Source organism: Panulirus ornatus, chromosome 50 (genome assembly GCF_036320965.1).
Source record: "Panulirus ornatus isolate Po-2019 chromosome 50, ASM3632096v1, whole genome shotgun sequence".
NCBI classification, from domain to species: domain Eukaryota; kingdom Metazoa; phylum Arthropoda; class Malacostraca; order Decapoda; family Palinuridae; genus Panulirus; species Panulirus ornatus.
The window spans coordinates 13,797,036-13,816,855 of record NC_092273.1 but is presented as its reverse complement, the minus strand read 5'-3'; the positions used below and the strand labels follow the sequence as shown (position 1 = coordinate 13,816,855).

Below are 19,820 nucleotides of genomic sequence, written 5' to 3'. Positions count from 1 at the left end.
CTCTGATATTGAGGAAAATTATGAGCAAACTATTTATGGCGTTAGATAGGAAAATAACTACATTCCTGATACACAGTGTGTGTTATGGCTCGTGATAACTACATGTTCGCTCGTCAGTCCAAGATTTGCTATGTTCTCTAAACGATGTGGATGATGACAATAGGCAGTATATGTGTCATTAGGTATTATGATGTGCAGAAATTATTTTCATGCAAGCTTCCTATATATTCGGAAGTGTTGAACGTATGAAATAGGTTTGAAGACAAAAGAGAAGAAATGTTCGGGAGAAGACTTTATTCAATGCATTTATATATTGCAGGTCCTTCCAGAACTTTGGTTCAATAGAAGTTTTGAATGGCAGTCATCAGTTTATAGATGAGATTATAGATGACGTCATTAAGTCTGCAGGGAGAAGTAGGCGTATAATGTCACAAAATGCGATGCATGGAAGACACAGAAGTACGACCATCGTTAAGGCTCCGTCCTTGAAGGTTATTTTCCTGGTGAAGCGTAGCGTTGTGAAGGGGTCGGGAGTGGCAGCTGGGGACGATGGACGGGCCCGGGGAACGTGCGGCCTGGGAATACGCCAGGGCGGTAGTAACCGGTACCAGGGCCGCTTGGGAACTGGGCTTCACCCTCGAAGGTGACGGTGGGATGGTAGCCGGTCTGGTCGACGTAGTATTCAACTCGCATGAGGCGAGTGTCAGGCAGCAGGACGTAGTAACTGTGGACAGGGAAGTACGTGTTAACTGAGAAGTGTAGGGTAGTGGAGTCTGAGATAGCAAATGATAGCTTCATGTGAAGTCTATATGAGAGAAATTATGGTGATATATCTTTGTTTTTGTCATTGTATGTTTGTAGTACTGGAACATTCTCTACCTGTCAAATAGGTGAAGAAATATTATTTCACTTTAGTGTGTTGTGTCAAGTTTCATTAGAAATATTTTTCGAATGCTGTGCCATGTTTGGTTGAGGACTTACCTTCCCCGGGTGACGTCTCCGTCCCTGTGTTCCTGGTGGCCGTAGAAGTTGCCTGAGGGCGGGTGGTCGACGTCCCACTGGAAGCTGTACTGGGCGGGGGCGAAGCCGTACCCCTGCCCTAGCCCGGGTGGCGTGCGGTAGTTGTAGGCGCCCTGGGGACCTGCCCAGGCTAATGCCAACACCGAGAGCACCAGAGCCACAGTCTGGTGGGAAAGAGACCCAGTTATTGTCGACCAGATATACTCATGATGCATAATGGGAAGTAGTATAATTAGAACGACCTTCTCAGGACAGTGTTTGGTTCAGCATCCGCAGCGTATGTGTTGATATCTTAAATTCTTACCATGAAACACAAAGGTGAATTTATATGTGTATTTATGCCAGCGAGTTGCTTTGAATTTTCTGTGTTATAATATTACTTTGTTAGCTGTGATGTTCTTGTTGATCTGCGGCAATAATGATTTCTGATCTCGTCATACTGACATGACGTCCCGTCAAGTGTCACCATCAGAAGGCGACCAAAGTATTCAGATCTAGAAGGGTGATGTAAACAATTGCGACCCCGCAAGATACTATTTTATAAAACGTTTCAAAAACTGACTGACGTAGCCGGCAAACTTGATGACCTCGCATACATGTCTGTTGGTCGTGATTCATGCACGGATGAGGCCAGGGGGATTGGAAATAGAGCTCTTCGCTAAGCGTCCCGGTATAATATCTTGGGTTATGTGTTAGTGATGATGTAGAATATTGAGTGTTGAAAGGAAAGGTAATTTCATGTAAGAAGGGAATTGAATCATTTGTTGTAAGATGTTGCGAGGGTATTATAGGAGTGTGTAGCAGGTGTTGGTAACTAGGTGGTGCATGGGTCAGGTACCTTCATGATTATCTGCCGTATGAGGTGTGAGCCGAACTGCTGGTGGCTGGACATCCTCGCTGGCTCTTATATTCGCCGGGGACGGATGGGCGTGACTGCTCGCCTCATGACGTCACAGTTATGTCAAGGAGGATAACATCGTGATCACTTCCACGTCTTTTCCTCCTGAGTTATATTCTTGGTTCGTTTGAGTAATCAGGTCACCTCACAAAACTCTCAGGTTTGGTGCAGTGCCTGTACAGACCGCTGCGTCATCTCACGCTTAACACTTACTATATGAAGAGAAGTATAGAATTCCTTGGTGATTCAGTAATGTTCCCTTACTGAGCGGTTATCAATATATATCTCTTGGTGAGAAAAGGTGGAAATTGTCGTAAAACTGTGTGAAAGATCAAACAAGATATTTCAACAAGAAAGATCATATTTCAACTTTCACAGAATGTCTGTCACCTGTGACAAAGTGATTACGGGATGTTATTGTTAGATTGATCAGGTCTCTGCCTGGAACGGGCCATCGTCCTATGACAGTCCGTCCTTTGTGCCTGGCAGGGGACCCTATCTTTTGACGGCCCGTCCTTTGTGCCTTGCACTTGCCCTCGTCTTATGACGGCCCCTCTTTTGTGGCTGGCATGGACACATGTCTTATGACGGCCTGTTCTCTATGCCTAGCACGGGTCATCGTTTTAGAACGTCTCGGCCCCTATGCATGTTAGGGGTCCTCTTTGTATGATGACCCGTCCTCTGTGTCTGGCACGGACCCTCGTCTTATGAAGGTCCGTCCTTTGTTCCTGGCTCGGGCCCTCGTTTTTCATCGTCACTGATTTCTGTATCTCTTAATTTCTGTTTCCCTGTCTTTATAATCTGAATTTAAACAAAATATGAATTAGTATTATGAATTAGTATTATGCACAAATAATTACATAGGAGCCATCAAACAGCACAGTGTCCTGGAACGGATGGTCGGTGATGGAGATATAGCGAAGACTAATGATAATGAATATTGATTCTAGAACTGATTTACAGGAATCTGTTGAGGAATTTGATAACACCACAAAACTGCCCGTATCTGTCGATGCACAAAGTGGTTGTTGTGCGGAAGGCCCTCTTAAACCCAGCTGACATTTTGCAAGGCCGTAAGGCTAATGACTTCCAACCATGTGGTACAGTGGTTTATCCTGGAAGCAGAACCATCCCGGGACAACCTTGTATCCGGCTGTAGTAAACAGCATCGCTGGAACGTCACTCTCCTGTTATGAAAGCCACAAACAGTCCGAATAAAATCTTACCTGTAATTTAGCCTCTGAGCAGAGAGTTATAGGAATATGTTGAATATATTTCAAGAGAGTTAGTCAAGGTTCACCTTCGTTATAAGTTACGATAGGCACCATTGTACATCACGGTAGTGAGGGTGGCACAACCGGGTAGCTAAGTCTTCTGCTCTGCCAGTCTGTACGGTGGTTGACTTCAAAACTCTTCTGGTTCGTTAAATGACTCAAGTTCTTTTTACTTTGACTGTCAACTTAGACACGTATCTTAACAGTCCTTGTCCTGAGAAACGTATATCTGTATATTTTCAGGTTGCTACGCCAGAGGAAACATTTATGGCTGGATTTGTTGACTGCTTCTCAACAACCTGTGAGACGCCATCTCAAGTTTGACGTCCGAGCGGGGATGCACGGCGAGGCATTATGATGCATGGTGAGGGACTGTCGGTGACCGTCACGTCAGAGACTCAGGATTTTTACCTCAGCTCTCCAGTGTGGGAAGAGGACGTCAGAGACCCAGGATTTTTACCTCAGCTCTCCAGTTTGGGAGGGAGGACGCCATTATACAAGAGGTGAGAGACGACGTAAAGTCTTCCTTCTATTTTCTAAAGTCCTCGTTGTTGAAAATAGATTTTTTTCTTTTTGGTTGTCCCACGGGGATGTACCCGTACTCAAGCTTCTGGGTTGGAAGTATGACTGCCGCATATTACCTAGGACGGTCTGCATAACACGGGTTACCACGTTTGTGATTCACGATGTCTTTATCGTTGATTCCTTAAATGAGAGAAAAAAAGAATAATTTTTAATGCATTTCTGATTCACTTGTCTTGCTGTGGCTCGTGAGAGCTGCAGACTCACTCGTCAGTCCAAAGTCTGTTATTTTCCTTTAACGAAGTGGATGATGGCAGTAGGCAACATACATGTTATACAAAGGAAAACACAAAAAGGAATTCAAACACCAACGGAACACTGGGTCCTTTCGAGGCTGTGGTGGTGGAAGATATAAACTCTCAGAATAGTGTGGTAAAAGTTAGAAGGGTTATAGGTAATTCGAAGAGAATAAGCTGCAAATTGTCATCATAATGTCAATGGGTATAGTGTTAATGGGTATATTGCAGTCCAGAATGGGTTTGGCTTAGAAGTAAACATACTTAAATTGTCATCATAATGTCAATGGGTATAGTGTTAATGGGTATATTGCAGTCCAGAATGGGTTTGGTTTAGAAGTAAATATACTTAAAGATAAACATTTCTTCAATCAGAATTGTTGAGCGTTGTCAGTGAAGGTTATTACTTAACACAAGGAAGTGATTGACAGAAAGCTTTATTCAGTGAACTTATACTTTCTTTATAAACTGCACATTGACAGTCCTATAAGCATGCCATTTGTATTTACATTCGCCCCTTGAGGGACCAGACAGTGGCTGTAGGAAGTGAATGCCGTATAGCCTAAGAAAGTAAGTAACTGGAAGCTTAAGCATTCCCGGTGGGGGGATCTCTAAGACCGTCTGATGATGCCATAGGGACAAATTTCAGACCAGAGCAGATAGTCACAAAGATCAGACACATCAGAGGTTCCCAAACACAGCGTTCTAGGTCCATCAGAAATGGAGTTCAAAGGAGGCTTCGAGTGGAAATATCAGTTTATAGATCAGAGTGAGGGTGGCGTGATTAAGTAGAAGTTAAAGTAGAATATCACACAGCTCGATGCATGGAAGACGCAGAAGTACGACCATTGTTAAGGCTCCGTCCTTGAAGTTTATTTTCCTGGTGAAGCGTAGCGTTGTGAAGGAGTCGGGAGTGGCAGCTGGGGACGATGGACGGGCCCGGGGAACGTGCGACCTGGGAATACGCCAGGGCGGTAGTAGCCGGTACCAGGGCCGCTTGGGAACTGGGCTTCACCCTCGAAGGTGACGGTGGGATGGTAGCCGGTCTGGTCGACGTAGTATTCAACTCGCATGAGGCGAGTGTCAGGCAGCAGGACGTAGTAACTGTGGACAAGGAACATGGCTTAGATCAAGGTGAACATATATATATATATATATATATATATATATATATATATATATATATATATATATATATATATATATATATATATATATATATATAAGGGTTGGCAGTCCATAGTTTTAAAGGAATGGTCATGTGAACTGCTCTCTCTCTCTCTCTCTCTCTCTAACTGTGTTGGGAGTAACGTCATCATACTATTTAAGGCGTAGTATATAAGGGAAATATTTCTCTCTACACTCTCTTAAATAATCAAAATTTTATGGTTTTGATAATCTTTTTCTAACTTAGGTAAATGTTTTTGGTAAATATGGTAGTAATATTTTCTGTATATCCTCACATCTTAATGTGATACGAAAGCGTCAGTGTGTCTAAGAGCTGGTAATATATCTCAATAGATGTTTGGATGTGTTATTTGTATGATATGAAGATAAAGATTTGAAAAATAGATCGATCGATTTTTTTATATTATTATGAACCAGAGACTCACAGTACCTGCCCCGGGTGACGTCTCCGTCCCTCTGTTCCTGGTGGCCGTAGAAGTTGCCTGAGGGCGGGTGGTCGACGTCCCACTGGAAGCTGTACTGGGCGGGGGCGAAGGCGTACCTCGGAAGTGTCTGGTAGTCGTAGGCGCCCTGGGGAGCAGCCAGCGCCACTGCCGCCAGTGAGAACACCAGAGCCACAACCTGATGGAGAGGAGGCCAAGTTACCGGTCTGAAATGACTGACAGGTTCGTCTTCAGTGGATGCGACCTGGACGTCAACTAGATAAGGTGAGTGTAGCATTTCCGACTTATCTTTCGCGCACATTGTCAACCTGCCTCGTGAGCGTTTCTTGTCATTATCGTGTCCTGAGGGATAACTTCAGAACCTGCAGATGTGGCCAATAGTCTTCATGGATATTTTTTTTTTTTAGTGCCAACTGCAGTTTGCGGAAAGAATTTCTTATGGCTGCCTACTGGTACATTATTTCGGGTTATGTGTACACGCAACTGTTGTGCTGAGATGATGTCTGAATACTTAGATTAAATAGGAGCCTGTCGTTCATATGTGTCTAGTAAATTAACTACATTAACCGCCGCACTGTTGGAATTTAAGATCCACGTCGCTGAAAGTGGTTTACGTATCGCGAATGCTCAGTAACACGGCGTTACACGGGGCCCAAGTACCTTCATGTTGGTTATCATGCTGGGAGGATGTTTCGAGTCGAACTGCCCGGTTGGTTGTCTACGGGTATCGGCGCTCGGCTTTATATAGTCCGGGAGGGAGGCCCTGGGCTGGTCTGGCTTGTCACTGTTGGCCGTGCCTCTCCTTGTGGCGTCACTCCGGTGTCAAGGTGGATGGCGTCGTGATCAAAACCCAAAGCCTTTTCCTCCAGTGTTTCTTTCTTGTCTTCGCCTCATTAAACACGACGACCTCCTCCTCCTCCTCCTCCTCCTCCTCCTCCTCCTCATAAGAAAAGGGACTCGAAAATCGAGAGCAGATTCTTTTTCCCAACAACGAGGCTCCGGGAAGAATTACTATTATTTTTTTTTTTTTCATCAGGAGCCAGAACTCATTAGAAGGAAGAGATTTCAATCAGATGTTCAGCGAGACAGTGAATTGTGAAGACACTCGTGTGGTGATGGATATAGCGGATAACACAAGATAAGATATATATATATATATATATATATATATATATATATATATATATATATATATATATATATATATATATATATATATATCTTCGAGTCTTTTGATATACCAAATGGCACCTTACAGTCACTCTGGCGAGAGAGAGAAAGAAAACGTCATAATCCGCTGATGTACGGTCGTCCGTCTGAACAGTTATAACACAGCAGCGTTAACGTTGATGTCATCGGTATCCTCTCAAAGCTGAGGATAAGCTTAGGTATTTGATCAGGACAAAGTGTGAGACAGAGTTGTCCTGAGGTGCTTCATTACTAGACTGATCATACTTTTTTGCGGATCAAGTTACTTAGGATAATGATAACAGTATCGGGATGACTGTTATATATACACTTACATACACATGCCGTGTATGGACAACAGAAAACGTTGTAATACAACTTGCGGATTGGTTAATAGGAACAGTGTAACATCTGTGGGTTGGTTGATTTGCCGAGTGGATCATCGCTATTGGTTAGTTTAATTTACTCATCATAACATCGCGTGGGGATGGGATAATTCGCTCAGTGCACCATCGCCTCGTATAATTAGCTTAGTATACCATCGCCTTGTATTGGATAATTCGCTCAGCGTACCATCGCCTCGTATAATTTGCTTAGTATACCATCGCCTTGTATTGGATGATTCGCTCAGTGTACCATCGCTTAGTATGGGATAATTAGGTTAGTGTACCATCGCCTAGTATAGGATAATTTTATCATTGCATCAACGTAATGATGTACACTTCATACATGAGGTATGATATATTGATCAATTTCCATCAAAGAGTCACACATGAATCTTTATGTTTCCTAAAGAATTGTTATGAGAACAACAATTGTTCTAGTGTGGGAAGAAAAGAAATATGTGAATTAATTAGAATAATTGAAAAGCACATCATGACAAGGTTACAAAAAGTGAATTCTCTCGTCTTAGGGCAGTTCCCTCCGCGCACTGTTCCCAGGGCAGCTCCCTCTGCGCACTGTGGCGCTTGTCATATTCGTGTCCCTGCGCATGGACGGCACCCATCACGAACACCTGTTCACGTGGGCCCCATCATCAGCACTCATCACGCATGCTGTGTGATCTGACCTGTTGGAGGTCGGGCCCAGGCTTCGTGGGGTCGGTCACCCAGCGCGGGCACAGAACCTGGGTCTTTCTTACCAGTCACGCGGCGAAGGAGGCCAGCCAGCCAGCCAACCAAGCAGGGGTGGAAAAGGGGTTAGCTTTAATTTTACTCCGTGTATGAAATAACACCATTCGTGAAGAGGAAAAATGAAAATCATACTGACCTGAGATTCTGAACGTGTTACACTTTGAAAAGATATTGTGTGCACATGTGAGATTACACTTGTGCAAAGCTTGTTTCACTTAAAACAACATTTTGTGTATGTGTGTGTGTGTGTGTGTGTGTGTGTGCGTGTGCGTGTGCGTATGTGTGTGTGTATGTGTGTGTGTGTGTGAGTACTTATTTGTACGCTATGGGAAGTTAGTTCAACCCGGAAATAATCGTCCAGTTAGCTTCACGTCTTTGGCTGTAAACCATTTAGAGGACCACCACTTAATACACAATTCTCAGGATGATTTTCGACGAAATCGCACGTCTGACGAATCTACTTGCTTTCTTTTATAATATAATCATCATGTAAGGCTTTCGATAAGGCTCAGCATCAAAAGGTACCAGCAAAAATGAAGTCGCATAGCATTGCTGGGGTTGTACTTCTCTGGGTCAGGAAATTAGTTGATTGGCCTTGAACAGAGCGTTGTGATTAATGGTCAAGCCTCAGGAATGGTTACCCGTAACAAATGGAGTACCACAAGGATCAGTCATGGGACCGGTTATATTTCTCAAATATATATATATATATTCCTATAAGTCCATGGACTGACTTATATTTCTTTCTTGTATCTTCCCTGATGATGTGATTACTACACGAAAGTGAACTTGGGAACTTATCGTGTTTCATTTTCCCAGTGGACTCAGGAACATACCTGATCACGCGCAAAATTGTGATCCATTCCAATATATATATATATATATATATATATATATATATATATATATATATATATATATATATATATATATATATATCAATGATATTGATAATCGGCTGCACTGTAAGATACCAGAATTTGTTGATGATACAAAGCTGGGAAATAAATCTCCAAATGAACCGGAAAGCCAACAGCTCCAAACTAACCTAAACAAACTGTTAGACTGTAGAATCACAGGTGGCAAATGCATTTCAGTATCGATAAGTGCAAAGTTTTACACGTCCTTGATAAAAACGAAAGGGCAAAGCATTATTATGAATTCTGTTGAACTGCAAAAGGTAAAACGACTTAGGGGTAATAACCTCTGATGACCTAAAACCAACCAAGTAAGCAGTGCACAGAAGCGAACAGAATTCGTAGATTCATAGGTAGGACCTTCGAATCTAAGTCCAGGGAAATCATCCTTTTTTTTTTTCTACAATTCATTGGCTCGTATCCATCTTGAGTTCAGTTTTGGTCACTCTAACTAAAAAAAAAAAAAGGCCATGGAACGTTGAGTTGCTGAGATGATTCCCGAGCTGAGAATCAAATCCTGCTGGAGCAGATTAAACGTTTTGAATCTCTATTTCGCTTAGGAAAGAGAAGGTTAAGAGGTAATCAAATACAAGCATTCATTATTATCGAATTATTGATAGTCTTGATCTAATCTTGTTACTTAAGACTTGATTCGTCTGATTTCAGTCGTAGTAATGGATTCAAACTCGTGGCCAAACGTTTTATCTCGAATGATGCGATATTTTTTTTTCAAATTCAACAGGATTTCTAACACGTAGAGTTATTTCCCAGTTAGAGTGGCTGAAAGAACTATAAATGCAGTTAAGAATGGACTTGATAGAAATATAGTTTCTCGTCCACGACTTACATTATTGGCGCCTCGCTAGTCACACTGGCTGTTTGTAGGTTATTCTGTTTAGATCATCTGTGTACCTTCTAACTTTTACCACACTGATCTGTGTGTTTCTGATACTTTCCACCCAAACATCCTCGAAAGAACCCTGTGGTCTGTTGCTGTTTGAATTCCTTTTTGTATTCCTTTGTACCCTCGTGGAGCTCCATCGTTTAACCTGTCCCGTACTAACGACGAAGGCTAGCGCGTAACGCTCACTGCAGAACTGTTTTGAATTTAGGATGAATAGTCGTGTATGAGGTACGTGTTGTCGAGTGTTATGTGTAAGAGAGAGAGAGAGAGAGAGAGAGAGAGAGAGAGAGAGAGAGAGAGAGAGAGAGAGAGAGAGTATTTGTATTTTTTTTCTTTTTTTTGTGTGTGTGTGTGTATGTGTGGGTGAGGCAGAGATGAATGACAGGTCCTTCGTTCGTCAAGGCACTGGGTAAAGTTTGTATCCTCAAGGAAAATATGACACTGTGTAACACAGTTTTTGTTCCTGGGTAATAAGTGTTATTTCCTCTAACTTTGCTTTCGTGACCAGAACATTTATATTTTAGAATTTATCTATTTCCAGTTGAACAACGGACGAATTTGCGCATTTTTATTCACATAAAGTCGGAAAAACAACAGGATAGGAATTAAAAGTAACATGTATTTACACTAATATTAAACAAAAGTGGTCACGAAAGATTTAGAAGTAAATAGTTTTTCGAGATTTGCTATTGTACTGTAAATCACTTACACTAACCTGACCCCCAAATGTAATCTGCCATCATGTTCTCGGTCATATGTTCCTTGGTGGCGGCGTTCAGTCCAGCATATTCAGATGGAAGCGCTTGCCGTGCTCCTCCGAATACGCTCCCGTGATCTCCTTGAATTCATCAAGATGAGCGTCAAGGATATGGTCTTTGAGGGACATCCTTCAGCCCACTTTGCCATAGTCTCAACCAGCTCCATATAGGTTTCGGCCTCGTGATTGCCCAGGAAGCCCCGAAGCACTACGACAAAGCTGTGCCAAGCTGCCGTCTCCTTCGTAGTGAGGAGCTTGGGGAATTCAGGATCTTCTTTATCTGTGGTCCGACGAAGACACTGACTTTGACCTTTGCCTCAGACAGCTTAGGGAAGAAGTCTTGAAGGTACTTGAAGGCTGCGGACTCTTTATCTAGAGCTGTGACTTATTGTTTCATAAGGATCAGTATTTGGTGCAGTGGTGGCATCAACACCTTCCGGGGGTCCACCAGTGGCTCTCACGGAGAATTCTGTCCGCTGTGGCCAGTCCTGCCCGTGGTAGTGCGCCGCGGTGTCCTTGCTGTCCCAGAGGCAAAGATAGCACGGGAACTTGGTCAAACCGCCATGGAGATCCATCAGGTACGCCACCATTTTGAAATCTCCGATGACCTCTCAGCTGTACTCATCCTACTTCAAGGCGTCTTCCAGCAAGGTCTTGGACACTGTTGTATTCTTCTTTGAGGTGCACCGAGTGAGCCAGGGGAAGTGACGGGTACTTGTTCCCGTTATGGAGCAGCACGGCTTTGAGGCTCCTGGATGAGATGTCAATAAAGAGGCGTCACTCGTTCGGGTTACAGGCGATTCCGATTGCCTGGAACAGACTTGGTTATATTGTGGCAGAAGCAGACTCCATCTTGACGGGTGAAGAAGCTGGGAAAACCTAGGTGACGCTTCCTCTGATCTGCGATGGGCACACTTCCAGCCAACAGGTTCCACTGCTTGAGCCCCGACGTTCAAAGCTCGGTATTGGACTTCGTGAGACCGAAATCTCTGATCAAGTCGTTGAGGTCTTTTTGATTAGGGTAGTATCGGCTTCTCTCCTCGGCTGCAACTCTGAAATTGTAATCTGGATATACAGCGTCTTCCTCCCCCTCTGACTTCTATTTATACTACTGGAAACTTCTAGAATGTTCTATATCAGCTACTCAGCACTGACTATATCTAGAATGTTCTATATCAGCTACTCAGCACTGAATATATCTGGAATGTTATGAAGAATATGTGAATTTCAAAATATCACTGTCCTGATAGATTGATGTTACCGGACTCTGCCTGCTACACTGCGAGTAAAAAGATGTCACCTTTGGTGAGGCTGTATCACCACTGGGAGTACAGTCTCGCCAAAGAACTTCACACTCCAGGAGTCTATAGTTCTCTGGGGCTGGAAGTAGCACAACCTTGGTATATAGGTATAACAGTAAGTGAGACAAACGAAACTCGTTTTCTAACAAGGACGGAGGACCCTCCGTCGGGTCATACACGGACATACCTAAAAGTAGGAAGGACTAAGTGTCCTTCCTCACTCTGTGCCCCTGAACAAGTAAGTCCCTTTAGCCATCGCCATAAACAATAATTTTGTAACTACAAAATCTTCATTTTGGGAGCTAGATTTTTTTATTGTTTTATCAGGATAGAGGAAGATAGCTGTGTCGAAAAATCATTACTTACATTCGTTATTATTATTCACCCAGGCTTCAGGTCGTTCCGATTCAGCGCTAAGGCGAGTCTTCAAGGCTCCCATCAAGGTGTGAATCTTGGTTCAAAGCCTCACTCTTTGAAGTCTGTCTTTCTACGTTAACCACCTCTAGTGACCAAACACGGAACTCCTGTGATGTGTCCGTCGGCTGAAGAATGATTCCATTCTCTCCTGGACTCCCGACTTTGATTGCGTGTGAAGCTTCGAAACTCTCGTGAACCCTCATGAACCCTCGATTTACTACTACCCTCTGAAACCCCTTTCATCCCACTGCCGTGTATGAAGCTTCGAGTCAGTGTCCAGGGACGACTCACTGTCTCATGAATCGCTTCACGAGTCAATGGAGAGTAGGGTGGACGGGAAGTGCGTATCTTAATGAGATTTTTGTTTTTCATGTGAATGATGCGAAAACTTTAGAAATAGTTTCACCGGAGCTTTGAGCACGTCCGAGCCTCCGTAATCAAATAGAATGACGTAAAGTTGTGCGGATGTGTAGAGTGGCGAGTGGTTAGATGTGAAGGTGGACGGAGAGGTGAAGAGACGAAAGATTTTTAAAACGATCGTGAGTAGTGATTCAGAAAAGTCTTAGCTTTTCATTCTTATATGACCGTTTTCTTTGTATGTGTATATGTGGTTCGTTTTCCTCATGCTCATAACGATAAAAGATTTTTCCCAAAAAGTCGAATGGATGTTTATGTAGTTTCGCCGAGTGGTGTGAGGTGGTTAGATCGAGTAAGTAATAATAGGGTAAGAGAGATGTATGGTAATAAAAGAGTGTGGTTGAGAGAGCAGAAGAGGGTGTGTTGAAATGGTTTGGTCACATGGAGAGAATGAGTGAGGAAAGATTGACCAAGAGGATATATGTGTCAGAGGTGGAGGGAACGAGGAGAAGTGGGAGACCAAATTGTAGGTGGAAAGATGGAGTGAAAAAGATATTGAGTGATCGGGGCCTGAACATGCAGGAGGGTGAAAGGCGTGCAAGGAATAGAGTGAATTGGAACGATGTGGTATACCGGGGTCGACGTGCTGCCAATGAATGGAACCAGGGCATGTGAAGCGTCTGGGGTAAACCATGGAAAGTTGTGTGGGGCCTGGATGTGGAAATTGAGCTGTGGTTTCGGTGCATTATTACATGACAGCTAGAGACTGAATGTGAACGAAAGTGGCCTTTGTTGTCTTTTCCTAGCGCTACCTAGCGCACATTTGGGGGGAGGGTGTTGTTATTTCATGTTTGGCAGGGGTGGCGATGGGAGTGAATAAAGGCAGACAGTATGAATTATGTGCATGTGTATATATGTATATGTCTGTGTGTGTATATATATGTGAGGTTGAGATGTATAGGTATGTATATTTACGTGTGTGGATGTGTATGTATATACATGTGTATGTGGGAGGGTTTGGCTATTCTTTCGTCTGTTTCCTTGCGCTACCTCGCTAACGCGGGAGACAGCGACAAAGCAAAATGAAAATATATATATATATATATATATATATATATATATATATATATATATATATATATATATATATATATATATCAAAACGTTATGGTATACAGGGGACGACGTGCTTTCGGTGGGTTGAACTAGTGAATTCGAGGTCTGAGGAAGCAGGCATAAGTCTGTGGGGGGTGGGGTGAGGGGGGGTGGTGCTGTTTGTAGCTAGGGGGAAGTCTGGTTTTGATTCATTAGACATGACGGCTAGAGAGTGGATGAGAGCCAATGAGGCCATTTCTTCGTCTGTTCCAGGCGCTACCTCGCTAACGCTCGAAATGGCGAATACATACACACAAAAAAAAAAAAAAAAAAAAATATCGCCAATATGTGCCGGGGATCGAACCCGAGACCATATGACTAGGTAACTAGGGAAACCAGTGACTAAGATCGTTACACCACAGTTGGGTTACAAGTTACTCCATCACGGCCCACGTTTTCTGTGATATACTTGAGATGGCTCGTCTGTCTGTCTGACGACGTGAGACACAGGAAGGAGTTTTGCCAACACACTGGCAAGGTTTCACCCTAAACCGAAGCAGATCTAAATCTTGTGTTATGTTGACTCGGCGTATGCAACGTTGGAGAGTCTGGGTGGTTTTCTAGAACGCAGAGGAAGAAAATGTCACTCGTTCATGCCTGGGGGACTGTAGTTTCAGGTGAACGCGTTATGGACAAGTCAGTCGAAAAATGTTTGAGAGGGGGAGGAGGGGAGTGGAGTCAAACAACCGGGGTTACATTTATCAGCATTTTTGCTGGCCACGAGACCCAGCGCATGGGGCGTCCTTTGACCTGCTTTTTTTTTTTGCAACTATGGCGGCAGTCATTAAGTTACTTTCGGGGAGGACTAGAAGTAGCCATGGCGTGATGGCCTGTGAGACTGGTTTGGGTGAGCGATCCTTTCGTACGTGGTGGGTCTTCACTGAGTGTATATGTTTTGTCACCGTTTGTCGGGAGAGGGAGCGGAGGTCTGTAAGTATGGGTTGCTGAGGAGTGAAGCTTGGGCGAGTTTTTCTTTTTTCTTTTTTAAAGTTTGTTCTGGGGGATTAGTTTTTACCTATGCGTTGGTTCGAGTTAAAGATTAAAAAGTGGGTGTAGTTGTGTTGCGAAGAACTCACTATCTGAGAATATTGGAGGTATTGGAAGTATTTCCATTTCGGTGGGGAGTTAGTGAACGTCTTCGGCTGCGACACGGGCCACCAGTGTTGTGACGCCTCTGAGCGCTGTCTCATGTGGTCTGCGGGTTTATTCATGTTTGCTCCTGACAGAGTGGATAATGTGTTGTGGTGGATGGTAGGCCGGATGAATTATTGTAGACGATGCTAGGAGATTCTTTTTCTGGATGGGGGGAGAAAAACTGATGCTGGTAAGTGTTATTACGGCGTTGAGTTTGTATATAGTCCCTGTGTTGACGTCTGCATATGACACCTGTTGCGGCTGGAGTTCTGTTCGTAGGGAAGTGGTTGACCATGCAGGGTTAGGCGAGGGTGTTGACTGCATTCATGTTTGCCCGGGTCTGAGAGTGACAGTTTTTTCTAGGGATGCAGACATTCTCTGAGAGACACACATTCTCTGTCTCTCTCTCTCTCTCTCTCTCTCTCTCTCTCTCTCTCTCTCTCTCTCTCTCTCTCTCTCTCTCTCTGAGTGAGGAAAGATTGACAAACAGGATATATGTGTCAGAGTTGGAGGGAACGAGGAGAAGTGGGAGACCAAATTGGGGGTGGAAGGATGGAGTGAAAAAGATTTTGAACGATCGGGGCCTGAACATGCAGGAGGGTGAAAGGCGTGCAAGGAGTAGAGTGAATTGGAACGATGTGGTATGCCCTGAACCAGGGCATGTGAAGCGTCTGGGGTAAACCATGGAAAGTTCTGTGGGGCCTGGATGTGGAAAGGGAGCTGTGATTTCGGTGCATTATACATGACAGATAGAGACTGAGTGTGAACAAATGTGGCCTTGGTTGTCTTTTCTTAGCGCTACCTCGTGCACGTGCGGAGGGAGGGGGTTGTCATTTCATGTGTGGCGGGGTGGCGACGGAAATGAATAAAGCAAGTATGAATTATGTACATGTGTATATATGTATATGTCTGTATGTGTATATATATGTATACGTTGAGATTTATAGGTATGTATATGTGCGTTTGTGAACGTGTATGTATATACATGTGTAGTGGGTGGGTTGGGCCATTCTTTTGTCTGTTTCCTTGCTCTTCCTAGCTAACGCGTGAGACAGCGACAAAGTATAATATATATATATATATATATATATATATATATATATATATATATATATATATATATATATATATATATATATATCCCTGGGGATAGGGGATTAAGAATACTTCCCACGTATTCCCTGCGTGTCGTAGAAGGCGACTAAAAGGGGAGGGAGCGGGGGGGCTGGAAATCCTCCCCTCTCTTTTTTTTTTTTTTTTTTTCAATTTTCCAAAAGAAGGAACGGAGAATTGGGCCAGGTGAGGGTATTCCCTCAAAGGCCCAGTCCTCTGTTCTTAACGCTACCTCGCTAATGCGGGAAATGGCGAATAGTTTGAAAGAAAGAAAAGAAATATATATATATATATATATATATATATATATATATATATATATATATATATATATATATATTTATATATATATATCCCTGGGGATAGGGGAGAAAGAATACTTCCCACGTATTCCCTGCGTGTCGTAGAAGGCGACTAAAAGGGGAGGGAGCGGGGGCCTGGAAATCTTCCCCTATCGTTTTTTTTTTTTAATTTTCCAAAACAAGGAACAGAGAAGGGAGCCAGGTGAGGATATTCCCTCCAAGGCCCAGTCCTTTGTTCTTAACGCTATCTCGCTAACGCGGGAAATGGCGAATAGTTTGAAAGAAAGAAAAGAAAAGAAATATATATATATATATATATATATATATATATATATATATATATATATATATATATATATATATAAATATATATATATATATATATATATATATATATATATATATATATATATATATATATATATATATATATATATATATTATACTTTGTCGCTGTCTCACGCGTTAGCTAGGTAGAGCAAGGAAACAGACAAAAGAATGGCCCAACCCACCCACTACACATGTATATACATACACGTGTACATAATTCATACTTGCTGCCCTTATTCATTCCCGTCGCCACCCAGCCACACACACACACATATGGGTGTGTGTGTGTGTGTGTGTGTGTGTGTGTGTATGTGTGTGTGTGTGAGTGCGAGTGAGTCTTAGGTATATGCATGCTTTCTGAATTAGAATTTTGTTCACAAACAACCTTGGATAATAAGTTCTTTCCATTACCAAAGACGCAAGAAAAACAATTTTATTTACAGTAATTCTTTATTCTCAGAACAACAACAAAGTACAAAAATACATCTATACATAATAGCAAAATATATCTCTTAGTAGGGCGTCTAGGTTTACATTGCTTGTTTAAGACTAGACGGTGAAGATGGTTAACAAGTAACGTATAACAAGAGGCAACAATGATAAGCATAACACTGTATGGGAGAGTCGTGGAGATCCTTGAGAACTCACACACTTCTGAGGAGAAGAACTAAAACAAGGCTGGCTCTGTCAACTCGATTTGCAGGAACAAATTCGAGGGAGCCACATGACATGTTGGAGGTGCCCTTGGACATGTCGTTCTCCAGGAACGGCACAGTGTCAGGGCCAGAGCGATACACTGGGCATTATAGATCTGAATATAACTGAGGAAGTGAAGTTTGTAGTAATTGCTGTAGGGATGATAGTGTTAGCGATGCACTTGAGGGTTTTGAACTGTAAATTGATTTGAGTCTTTGTTTAGGGAAGTTATTTTCCTGTCAGAGCGTAGATCTGTGAGGGAGTTGAGGAAGGCAGGAAGGGTACGGGGGTGGTGTGCACATACACAGGTTGTGGGGCTGGGGAAGGGTGTATGTAACCCTGAGACGGTGGGCTAGGGTACACTGCCTCGCCCTCGTAGGTTATAACGGGGTGGTAACCATAGGCGTCGACGTAGTAGTCAACCTTCTGCCGACGACCGTCAGGCAGCTGGACGTAGTAACTGTGGACAGCAGGAGTATTCAGATAAAAATGGGTTCATGATGGGAGGACGAATAATTTTCTTTATATCTCCTGCAAAAACACTTCTGTCTTTGTTAGTTAAAAGAAAGTATGTTTGGTTCGATATGTTGAAGACGAGAGTGTGTAGGAAGATTGTTTAGATTGATTTACATGTGAGCATTACATATTCTGATATGTAGGAATGAGTAGTAAAAGCTGAGTATGAAATGGGAGGAACCAGGAAGACCAGAGGTGGACTTTCTGTTGGCATGAGTCACGAGATATAAAGGCGAAATTTCAAGTTAGAGACGTTATGCATAAGGATACTGTCAAAAGCCATAAGAGTCTGCCTGGTGAAGATAAAGGATCATTAGATAAACACGTATGTTTTTGAAGTTCGTGGCTGGAGGTAACTTTAAAGATAATACGCAATACTGTGTACGATGACTTACTAACGTGGTTTACTGGGTCCTGTGAGCTGTGAAGGCCTTTTGAGAAGTGTTTACCTTTAAATGCTTGTGAGTGGGTTTATAAAACAGTAAGACTGCACTGTGTTCCTCGAGCCACTGACCTTCCCTTGGTGTTGTCTCCGTCCCGCTCTTCCTGGTGGCCATAGTAGTTGCCTGAGTAGTCGTCGTTGACATTCCAGTGGAAGGAATAGTAGGCGGGGGCGTCAGGATACTGGGGTTGTACGGTGACGTACTGGGGTTGCACAGGCGGTTGGTACCCTAAGCCTCCCTGTGGAGCCGCCCAGGCTACCGTCGCCACCATCGATAGCACCAGAGCCACTGTCTGAGGAAGGATAAACACTAATCAAACAGGTGTTGGTGTGTACCGTCATCATGTCCACTGTCGCTGAAGTACACAGAGTGTATGTAAATTGTTGGACGAGGGAAGGTAGTTGTGTCATGTGGTCTCGTGATACGGGGAGGTAGGTCGTCTTCTAAGTGCAACGCTTTCTTTATGGTGGTGAAGCCTCGTCCGTCTACCACAGAGTGGCCGCTTGGTGAGATGAACTCGTCTTCGTCTGTTCACACTGGAGTACAGTTGCGTTGTATAGATTGTCCAGCTTTAGATATGAATATGGGAAACCTCACTGTGCATTTTTGTGTTTAACAAATAAGCTAAAGAGTTTTTAATGGATTTTTGACGAATGGACATCCCGGGAAAAGATCGCAAGTAATTAGCTGATATTTTAAAAGATTCACTAAAGTTGAATATAAATTTTGTTTGATACTATTCCATGAGTCGATAAGTCCACATGTGAGTTTGTCGTACCCAGTACAGAGAATGGCAGCGTTTAGAAGTCCTTAACACAAGTGTGAGTTAGCTGGGTGAAGTGTGAGTCATGGATCGGGGTAACTTAGTGTTGCAGGTTTAGGTACCTTCATGGTTGTGTCAAGCTGAGGCTGTGAGCTGAACTGGTGACCGGTGACCCGCGCTCCGCTTTATATCTGCCTGGGACGGGTGAGTGTGGCCAGAAATGCCTCATTGCGTCATGTTTACCTCAAGTAAAAACTGCATCTTTAGTTTCGCGTAACATTTTAACCTCGTTAGGCCTTTCATGTACGAGTCTCGTTCTAGAGGGAGGGAAATCGGGGAAGTAATTTATCATACACAGGATTTTCGCAAGGGAAAATTCTGAGCGAAGTAAACATGTGACTTTGTTAGTATGGATAATAAGAAAGTTTTAAATGCAACGTTAAGTATTGCCTTCACGCCCGCTTCTAGATATGCTTTTATATCATTGGGAAATGTTTTGACTTTGAAAATAGTTAGAAAAAGTTTCAGCTGCTGCAAGTGACAATCACATATATTATTCATAATTCGTCGTGTTCACCGTGGATGATTCTCCCGTTGGACAGTGAAACATATGTAGGACGATGGCTGTGTGAACATCCATTGTCCTGGGGCGTCGTGGGAGAAACAGGTTCCCGTCTTGAGCACAAAATGAATTACAGGAGAGTCAGGGACTCTACTGTTATGTCTCAGAACATCATCATAGGTCGGCGACGC

General features: G+C 43.2%; 4 protein-coding genes across 5 annotated transcripts in view; 1 reads left to right on the top strand and 3 right to left on the bottom strand.

Annotated features, from left to right (window-relative positions):
* The window catches only part of LOC139764450 (pro-resilin-like), a 112,185-nt gene that overhangs the window by 40,592 nt on the left and 51,773 nt on the right, over positions 1-19,820 (top strand). For both annotated transcript variants that reach the window (XM_071691004.1, XM_071691003.1), the window contains exons 4-5: positions 3,436-3,695; positions 5,616-5,905. In XM_071691004.1, the coding sequence (XP_071547105.1) occupies positions 3,436-3,550 (115 nt within the window). In that variant the 3' untranslated portion in view covers positions 3,551-3,695; positions 5,616-5,905. The remainder of the gene's footprint in view (positions 1-3,435; positions 3,696-5,615; positions 5,906-19,820) is intronic.
* On the bottom strand, positions 287-1,896 carry LOC139764444 (pupal cuticle protein Edg-84A-like). Its single transcript, XM_071690997.1, has 3 exons — positions 1,859-1,896; positions 982-1,184; positions 287-724 (listed from the first exon to the last, which is right to left on the bottom strand). The coding sequence occupies exons 1-3, from the start codon at positions 1,862-1,864 to the stop codon at positions 493-495; spliced, it is 441 nt and encodes a 146-aa protein (XP_071547098.1). The 5' UTR covers positions 1,865-1,896; the 3' UTR covers positions 287-492.
* LOC139764452 (cuticle protein 19-like) lies at positions 4,432-6,354 on the bottom strand. Its single transcript, XM_071691005.1, has 3 exons — positions 6,302-6,354; positions 5,629-5,819; positions 4,432-5,114 (listed from the first exon to the last, which is right to left on the bottom strand). The coding sequence occupies exons 1-3, from the start codon at positions 6,317-6,319 to the stop codon at positions 4,883-4,885; spliced, it is 441 nt and encodes a 146-aa protein (XP_071547106.1). The 5' UTR covers positions 6,320-6,354; the 3' UTR covers positions 4,432-4,882.
* On the bottom strand, positions 17,087-19,231 carry LOC139764614 (larval cuticle protein A3A-like). Its single transcript, XM_071691460.1, has 3 exons — positions 19,190-19,231; positions 18,376-18,596; positions 17,087-17,805 (listed from the first exon to the last, which is right to left on the bottom strand). The coding sequence occupies exons 1-3, from the start codon at positions 19,193-19,195 to the stop codon at positions 17,574-17,576; spliced, it is 459 nt and encodes a 152-aa protein (XP_071547561.1). The 5' UTR covers positions 19,196-19,231; the 3' UTR covers positions 17,087-17,573.

Bases quoted from the DNA above. Each gene is read 5' to 3' on its own strand.
- LOC139764444 (XM_071690997.1), bottom strand. The intron at 725-981 runs GTAAGTCCTCAA...CCCTGTCCACAG, and splicing joins GGAGACGTCACCCGGGGAAG to TTACTACGTCCTGCTGCCTG.
- LOC139764452 (XM_071691005.1), bottom strand. The intron at 5,115-5,628 runs GTACTGTGAGTC...CCTTGTCCACAG, and splicing joins GGAGACGTCACCCGGGGCAG to TTACTACGTCCTGCTGCCTG.
- LOC139764614 (XM_071691460.1), bottom strand. The intron at 17,806-18,375 runs GTCAGTGGCTCG...TGCTGTCCACAG, and splicing joins GGAGACAACACCAAGGGAAG to TTACTACGTCCAGCTGCCTG.